This window comes from Chiloscyllium plagiosum, chromosome 24 (assembly GCF_004010195.1).
Source record: "Chiloscyllium plagiosum isolate BGI_BamShark_2017 chromosome 24, ASM401019v2, whole genome shotgun sequence".
NCBI lineage: Eukaryota > Metazoa > Chordata > Chondrichthyes > Orectolobiformes > Hemiscylliidae > Chiloscyllium > Chiloscyllium plagiosum.
In genome coordinates this window covers 36716182-36725394 of record NC_057733.1, presented here as the reverse complement: position 1 = coordinate 36725394, position 9213 = coordinate 36716182, and the positions used below count along the sequence as shown (strand labels likewise).

General features: G+C 38.7%; 1 protein-coding gene across 1 annotated transcript in view; it reads right to left on the bottom strand.

Moving 5' to 3' along the window:
• The window catches only part of LOC122562181 (lysosomal alpha-glucosidase-like), a 57847-nt gene that overhangs the window by 26055 nt on the left and 22579 nt on the right, over window positions 1-9213 (bottom strand). The window contains exons 5-8 of the mRNA XM_043714807.1: window positions 8769-8865; window positions 6770-6889; window positions 4416-4534; window positions 1049-1180 (exon numbers count right to left, since the gene is read on the bottom strand). Coding sequence (XP_043570742.1) covers window positions 1049-1180; window positions 4416-4534; window positions 6770-6889; window positions 8769-8865 — 468 coding nt within the window. The remainder of the gene's footprint in view (window positions 1-1048; window positions 1181-4415; window positions 4535-6769; window positions 6890-8768; window positions 8866-9213) is intronic.

Sequence of the window (9213 nt, the reverse complement as noted above, 5' to 3'; positions counted from 1 at the left end):
GTCTCTGGCGCTGTGAGGCAGCAGTGCTAACCACTGTGCCACCGTGCCTTCCTTGTCTTTACTGAAGAATCAACAACAGTTTACATTCCAAATGTCCTATACCTCATGCAAATCGTTAATAGAAGATATTCAAAATAGAAAACGTTAAACTAAATTTTCTCTTTGTAAAATTAGAAAATTCTAATGGAATTCTTTTGTACAAAATGGAGCAGTGCATGCATATATCATTGTAGCTTGGACAGAAACTCATCCATCTGCCAAGGAGAAGGCAAAGCTGTTCAGGTCTATTCAGAACTATTCTCCTTTTTGCCTGTCTTATGCTGGTTCTTGAAACTTCATAATGCTAATAAATTTCATAAATACCTTTATATATCACATGCTTTGTCCACTATAGTCCATTTTCCACACTAACTTTTTGTAAATATGGATAATTTACCCAATTCCACAAGAAATATACATTAACTAGAATGGAATGTCCTAATCCTTCCAATAAGTGCAGATAAACTTCATTAGATTAGATTCTCTTTAGTGTAGAAACAGGCCCTTCAACCCAACCAGCCCACACTGACCCTCCGAAGAGTAACCCACCCAGACCCATTTCCAACTGACTAATGCACCTAGCACTATGGGCAATTTAGCATGGCCAATTCACCTGACCTGCACATCTTTGGACTGTGGGAGGAAACCCACGCAGACATAGGGAGAATGAGCAAACTCCACACAGACAGTCACCCGAGGTTGGAGTCGAACCTGGGACCTTCGTGCTGTGCGGCAGCAGTGCTAACCACTGAGCCAGTGTGCCGCCCAAATCATGTAAATCAATCCACCTTCACCTCATAACCTCATGCCGTAGGAAAATCCTCAATAACTACAGCTGAAGAACCAATTTTGGAAATTTGAGAAAGGAAAGAGTAACCTTGAAATAAATTTAATATGTATACTTACTTTAAAACACTGACCTTCAGCAAATATGAAAATTCGCATTCTTAATACTAAATAAAATCAATAGTTGAAATACTTGAATCTTGGATCATTTGTTTCTTCTCACCACAATCATGACGTACTTCAACCCCTTCTGGTGGAACTCATTTACCATCTGTGGATAGTCCCCATAGTGCTGTAAGTTATAAGTAAAGTCCTTTCTTTTATCCATATAATCAATGTCATTCCACTGTACATCCTGCAGGAAAAAGGTAAATCATTAGCAAAAAAATGAACAGTTCTGTATCTGGTTGATAACCAGTAATGCAGAAGGGTGCATCGTAAGTATTTTTAAACTGCCTTCTGTTTATGATTATGCACTACCCATTCTTGCATATTTATAGTAACCAAGAGGACAGTCATCCAAGCATATATCTCTGCCACCTCATACTAACAACATTATTATGTATTGCACAGCAATTACGTAGTTCTTCCTTGAAACTATCCCCCGTTCTGGTTGATGTTCTAATTAAAAAGATTAAATAATATTTTTTAGGAAGAGCTTCTACCTCATGGAGGAGGTTTCAAGCTAATCGACAATGAACTAACATCGGAAAACTCTGCTCACATGTAACATCTGTAACAAATTAACCATAGCAGCTGAGACAGTCCACACATTCTAAATCAATAACCCAAACATTATAGAAGTGCTTCCCAATGTTAATGGATCCTGAAAAACAAATGACCCCAGAATTCAGATCCATATACTTATCAAAAACTAATCAGTTCTTCTAGGGCTGTGAACTATAGTTGGCTGAAATCTAGCGATTAGTTTTTCAGATATATTGCTTTGAAACATACTAACAAACTGGGGCAAAACATTACCTCAGTCAACTTTCAGTGGCGGTGAGAAATAAATTTCTAAATTGTATGCAGCTTTCAGGAAAATGTGATATTTGCAGCTTCTAAGCCATTTCTTCGACCTGAAGCAAAGGTCATAGAGATTTTGCTTATCATGACTTCAACAAGTTCACTACTTTTGTCATGACTAAAACTACTGGGATGTGTACACTGATCAGTCTTGATAAAAATTTGCCAAACTGAACTACTAAAAGCAATCCATTTACTTTGCAGAATTCCCTCTGGACAAATTCCGAGTCAATAAATTGACACGCCCTGCTTAAATTATGCTGGAGATATTGTTGCTAAGGTGAGGTTTTATTCACTATGATTTAAAATGCCTATTTTAATTCAAGGTTAAATGGGGCATGTGATGTCCTTTGAGTCTTGCCTGATGATAAGTCAATGTGACCCTGGTTGCCATGGGAATTGGAGCCCAGATAAAACTAATGAAATTCTCAAATACCAGCTTTCATCTGATCATAAAAATAGACACATCTGCCCTTGAAACGTGGAGACTTAGACTAAGGCAGTCAGACTTGCAAACTAGTAGAAGATACTGGAAAGCTACTAATGTGAAAGTAGAATATATTCTCCTTTAGAACCTCTACAAGATCATTTGCAAAGATCAAGAAGTTGCCCAATGGTGCCTTTTGGTGCCTTATGTCCAATTGGATATATTCATAAGGATGAGCAAAGGAACTTTTAAAAGAACTATGGAAAATTTGCTCCAGTATAGCAGGGAGAGACAACCAGCTGAAATGCTGGGAAGGATTTGGCAGTTTAGAAACAAGACTACAGTTCTGCTGGGAATGTGATGAAATGTATAAACATGGTGTGGGGTTACACCACGTGGATGAAAAAGCGATATGGAATATTACTAAGAAGTGTTTAATCAACGCTGATTATAGTTTATTTCAATAAAAGTCTAATATTAAAGCAATCCACGGCAAGCTTTCAAGCTGGTCACTGAGAATTCAAATCTGTTTTTAAAAAAAAGATCAATCACTACAAGGAACGTAACTACATGAAACCCAAATTGGCAAGAAACAGTCTTGTAAAACCGAACCACAGAGTACCAGAAGGCTTTGCAGAACTTGCCCAACCAATACTATTGTAACCACCTGGTACGGTAGCTAGAGTAGAATCAGAAAATTTTTCTCGTCACTCTTTTCAAGTCATGCTGATCAACCAGGCTGGTTGTTTGATCATCAACAATGCCCTGAAACATTGAACTTAACTGACACAGGTATAGATTATTAAGTCTACCTCTGAGGATTGAGTAAACTCCAATCTTACATTGGTCGTTTGTGTCATCCTGCAGAAACCCTACACCAAGATGATACACCCTACTTGGTCCACTGAGTACAAGAATAACCATTACTTTATCATTTGTTTGACAATGTCTGTTTGAATCCTTACTAAACAAATGGAAGTCATTAGTACCTTCTTACAAGTAGCCCTGTGAGGAGTAGTACTATAGATAAAATAAAAATGTTTACATCATCGTCATCTGGAGCTCTATCTACAGCATGAAAATACAGCTTATTGTACTATGATTGTATTATGGTGGTTCTGTTAGTCAGAGATGCAAAGCACCACTGAAACAACTCAAATGGAACCCAAATCAATGAAATCAAGATGATATTAGCATATTCCCCATACAGTACAAGCAGCAAACACTAACTCTGCCCAATAGATTTTGAACAGATCTTGGAAGTCAAGGTATGAGACACTGTGGGACACCTACAGCAGAATTACGTTTAACCACAATTTGCAACCTCATGGCTCTAATAACCAAGATGATCAACTCAGGTTCAATGAAACATTGTGACTGTGGTGAGAGAATAAAGATAATAATAAATATTATTAAGTTCCAATCAATCTGAGACAACTTCAGTCATCACCAGTTCAGCTTCAACCATATTACCATGTCTGATTTTGAGGCCCAAACTTCTGTAGGGATGTCAATGTCTTCAAGATAATGTAGAGATTTGTCATCATGGAAGCAGAGATTAAGGACTTTTATTTGAGAGAGGCAGTGAGACTGTTGTCCTTAGAGAAATTTAATGGGACAATAAAGAGAAATGACTGAAATGATTATGTGTTGATTGAGTATAAACCATTCCCGACTGCAGGAAACAATTTCAATCAGAGGCATAAATTTAAGATAGTTGGAAAAATGTCTGGGAATAAGAAGACTTTTTTCTTTATTCAGCATGTTGCCAGAATCAGGAATGGATGCTGCCTGAAGAAAATGGTGGAAGCTATAGTAATGACCTACAGATAGGGAACTGCATATATACAGTACTTGCAAAGGGGAAAGGGATAGACAAAAATAGCTAGGGAGTGAGACTATTTGGATAACTCTCCTGGAGTCTGCAAATTAAAAATGGGTTTTTTGGTTTAGATAATTCCATAAAAATCTGAATTATTGAATATTTCAATACAACAGGAAATCTTATCAGACAATTTTGATGTTCTGTGCTTTAGATCCTCCAGCAGTTCTGTACTGTATCCTTCAGAAGAATGTTTCATTGGCAAAACTAGATTAGTTTCCAAACAGAAATATCTCTTTACCTTTGTACACCTACCTGAGGCATATTGGCTTTGCTCATGTTTGCCACAACTTGTCTTGTGACGTTGGTGCTGAAGTAACCATACTGACATAGATGAAATCCCAGACTCCAGTATGGAGGCATTATAGGATAACCTGCAGGTCATAAAAATGTATATTAAGGTGCTCTTCCAAGTAGCACTAGCAAAGAAATGGCATTATATATCACTTTCCATGACATCTTGCAGTCAATTAATTACTTTAAGTGTTTAAGTTCCCATTTTAATAATGAAAGTGTGGCAACCAATTTGTGCACAACACCAATGTGATAAGACCTCAAGATCATAAGATATAGGAGCTGTCAATCCACTGAGTTTGCTTCACCATTTGACCATGGCTGAGACAAACTACTTTTATTCATGTTGATTGAGAGATAAATATTGGGCAAGACACACTGGAGTACTCAGATGCCCTCCTTTGAGATATTGCCAAGGGATCTTTTACATCCAGCCCAGAACAGACAGGACCTCAGCTTAATACTTCATTCAAAATATGAATGCATCTGCATCAGAACTTTATTTCAACGAGCTAACACACACACTGTAGCAAAGAGGAACTACGCAGAGCAGAGGAAAATCACCTATACCATGTATTCAAAAAGAAAGGGTATGCAATGAACACAGTCCATCGATTTCTCAGCAACAAACCCAAGCAAGCAGACAAAACACGTCCAGAAACTCTAGCCACTCTCCCCTACATCAAAGACATCTCGGAATGACTGCCAGACTACTCAGACCCCTTGGCATCATGGTAGCCCACAAACCCACCAACACACTTAAACAGCAGCTAATGAACTTGGAAGACCCTATACGGACAATAAATGAAACTAATGTCATTTACAAAATACCGTGCAAGAACTATAACAAATACGACATTGGACAAACAGGCAGAAAACTAGCCACCAGGACACATGAACATCAACTAGCCATAAAACGATATAACCCTCTCTCACTGGTATCCTTACATATAGATGAGGAAGGACACCACTTCGACTGGGCCAACACATCTATCTTAGGACAAGCCAAACAGAGACATGCATGAGAATTCCTAGAAGCATGGCATTCCAACTGGAACTCTATCAACAAGCACATTGAGTTAGACTCCATCTAGCACACCCTGAGAAAAAGAACAGGAAATGACATCACCAACCCAAAGAAACCCCAAACATATAAATAGAAAGCAAGAATCATGCACAGTGCTTCGCCTGAGGCCCACTGAAGATGTTACCTAGTAGGGTTATGGAATGTCTGGAAATGAACCTCCCAGCTCAGCAAGCAAACCTACATCCAGAACCTCAACCTGAGGTACAAATCTTCTCAAAACTAGCTAAGACATATGAAATATGTAGAGCAAAGGGAAACGACATAAAAATAGAAGTTAACATTGACTTCTGTTCTAGGACATAAGTTAGATAAAAGAGAGCCAGTGGACATGATCTGTTTGGATTCCAGAAGTCCTTTGACAAGTTGGCGCACAGGAGGCTGCAAGTGAGATAACAGCCATCGTGTTCAGGGCAAGGTACTGGCAATGACTACAGGATTGGCTGACTGGCAGAAAGCAAAGTGTGGGATAAACGTTTTTTTTTCAACATGGCAGCTGGTCACCGGTGGAGCTCAGCAGGGGTCCGTGTTGAGACTGAAACTACACAGAGGAGCTGAGTGTATAAGATAAGTGAGGGAGAGAGTGACATGAGTGCAGAATGTAGACAGGACAATAGGGTAGGATGGTCAGATGTCTAGTGTCCAAGAATGAGAGACTGGTCAAATACTTGGGATTAGGACAAGTATATTTTCAGTGTGAGAGGTTAACATGGAGTTAGAGAAAGTTTTAGCTTTCCTAACTTTTCCTGGCTAACTACCAAGGTAAATAAGTCAAAACCCTCTATAGTCTCAGATTAAGGGACTTTTTCCAGAAGGTTACAATCCACAAAGCAAGTTCCTACTTCCCAGGGAATACTATACTTTCAATGTGCCTGAGGGTTCTTAATGCACATCCTTCTGTCTATGCCCTGAGACTGGATATGTGAAGATAGGAAAATCTGCGCTTTGGTCTTTATCAACTATGAGTTAATCCATTTCAAAAATCAGAATTTGCTTATTAATTTTCTAACAGCACAAAATGGGTGGATATGAGAAAGGCTATTTCCCTGAATTATTGATTTAACAAAAAAATCAAATCTTGTACTCAGCCAGGAACCATTTTTCAATCATGAAACAAAAACATGAACATTTGCGCAGAATAAATGAAAGATTAAAAGGCAAGAATGATTCTGCTGGGTATTAATTCTAGGTCTTTCTGAAGTGTAAATAGCAAGTGGTGGTTTAATCTTACCAATAACATCCATGTACTGCCTTATCACTGTTTTTGGATCTGGACCCAAGAACACATAAAAATCAAAGATTCCTCCAATTGTTCTCCAGGTCAGGGCGGGGGCTGGCTGAAGTAATACATCTGGATGAAACAAACATGCAATTTTCTTAACAGCATATAGACAAACAACAGCATCACATGGATTGTGTAAATGGGTTGCCATGTTACCAATTCTACCAATTACGTAACTGTACATGGGAAGGGTTTATGATTAACACACAATCCTGATCTAGCAGAGTTGAAAGAAATGGCAGTATCATCCTAAAATAAATACAGGAAAACAATTTTGAATATTACTTGTAAAACCCTATACACAGACCAAGGTGAGGTTCCTGAATGATTCTAGATTGGATATCTCAAATCATTCAGCTCCTAGATAAGGAGGGATGAACTAGCTCCCCTTCTTTATTCACCCACCCTCTTTGTGGGTCACAATAATGTCGATTGTAAAAAGAATCCCTTCATTTGGAGAAGCGTCTCTTCCAGACCCAAATTAACATGTTTTAAAAGGAGCCAATTTAAACAGGCTTTCATGAATTAAAAGAGTGAGTCTGATGATTACTAAACATGAGAAGAATAAGCAATACAATACCAATACACACATCAGAAATACAGGCGAAGCCAGAAAAAATCCTTTTCTTTAAAAAGTGTATAGATCAGTGTGATTGTTGTGAAGAGTGGATTGTTGAACATTGGAGTGGAGATTACCCATGTCTTCATTGGCATTGGCATGGAAATTACTGGCTGAAAATGTCAAATGTTTTAGTTTTGAAAGTTGCTGTTGCTCTGATTCTTTTCAACAGTGACTGAATTCTAGCATTCCTGGCTAGAGTGCCCTTTTGTTGTCCTGTTTTCTTTTGCCTCGCCTGCTAGCTGGCTGGCTGCAGGAGCTCAAAGTGAGTGAAATCCTTTTACTGGCAGTAAAGGGGTGACCAGCAGACGTTCTTCAAGTGTGACTTTCATGGTACAAGAATGCTCAAACCCAGGCTAGTGTGCCTGGGTATCTTAGTCTGCTGGTACACGAGAACCTTCTGTCCCACTAGCACACTCCAGTAGAGTTGAAACTAGCTTTTTAAACCCTGTCTTTCTGCATTTTTCAAATGGAATAGAAACAAAATGTACTTGCAGTTTGGAACATAATCTACAAGACATCGACAGCCCTTGTTATCTTTCTGGTCACAAGAGATCACAATCTGTTTAGACTTGCCTCTTCCCACTTTGAAGAGCTGTTGGTTGAAGATCCCTTGGGGTGGCTCAGTGGTTAGCACTGTGGCCTCATAGCACCAGGGACTCGGATTCGATTCCATCCTCGGGCGACTGTCTGTGTGGACTTTGAGGTGTTTTTCCCGTGTCTGTGTGGGCTTCCTCTGGGTGCTCCAAGTTCTTCCCACAGTCTAAAGATGTGCAGGTTAGGTGAATTGTCCATGCTGAACTTCTCAAAGTGTCCAGGGTGGCAATAGAAAATGCAGGGTTACAGGGACAGGGTAGAGAGGTGGTATTTGTGGAATGCTGTGCAGAGGGTCAGTGTGGACTAAAATGGACTGAGTGGCCTGCTTCCAAATTGTAGGGATTCTTTAAGTGAAACTTTGAGGATTTCTCTCTCAGCCATCAACTTTACATTCACAGCTACTTTGTTTCAAATACATATTTTGAAATTACCAGTTAAAATGTATATATTACTTCAGGGCTCTGACCCGTATTTTGACAATAGAAAAATGACAAATATTCTATATTTGTAAATTGGCCACTTACAGCCAAAGGTTTCAATAAAACAGACAGACAAAACAGCCAAGTGAGAGAGACCAGAAACAAACCAAAATAAACATATAAAACATGGAGAAAATGCTTCCTTGCATTGCAGATCATCATCTGATCAATGTGATTTAACATTTAACAGCTCCAACAGATCTTGAACTTTACTCAGAATTCTATTACATATTCAAGCATGTTAATTTCTTACCCTTGGCATTACTGTTGAACAGGAAAACACCATGAGCTTTTCCATCTTCTTCCATCACCAAGTAGAAAGGATGTGAGCCATATAAATTGGCATGTGGCTGTAACAAATAAGTCAGTACCAGTCAAAGTACATGAATTATATTATTGAGTTTGTAAATTATTCTTTACTTTTTATTTTAAAAACTGAGGGAAACTTTCACGCATCCTTTTGCATGTGTTCTCCCTGCTTCTTTGGAGTAGACTAGTTGGGCTTTGCTCAGAAAACTACCAGAGCATCACTCATATCTCTGGCAATTTTAGAATATTAGAAATGATAGTAAAAGTTTCTTTCAATACATAAGAAACAAACGACAGGCAAAAATAGACACTGGGCCACTTCAAACTGATGCTGGAAGCCTAGTGATGGGAGATAAGGAAATAGCAGGAGAACTTAATAAGTACTTTGC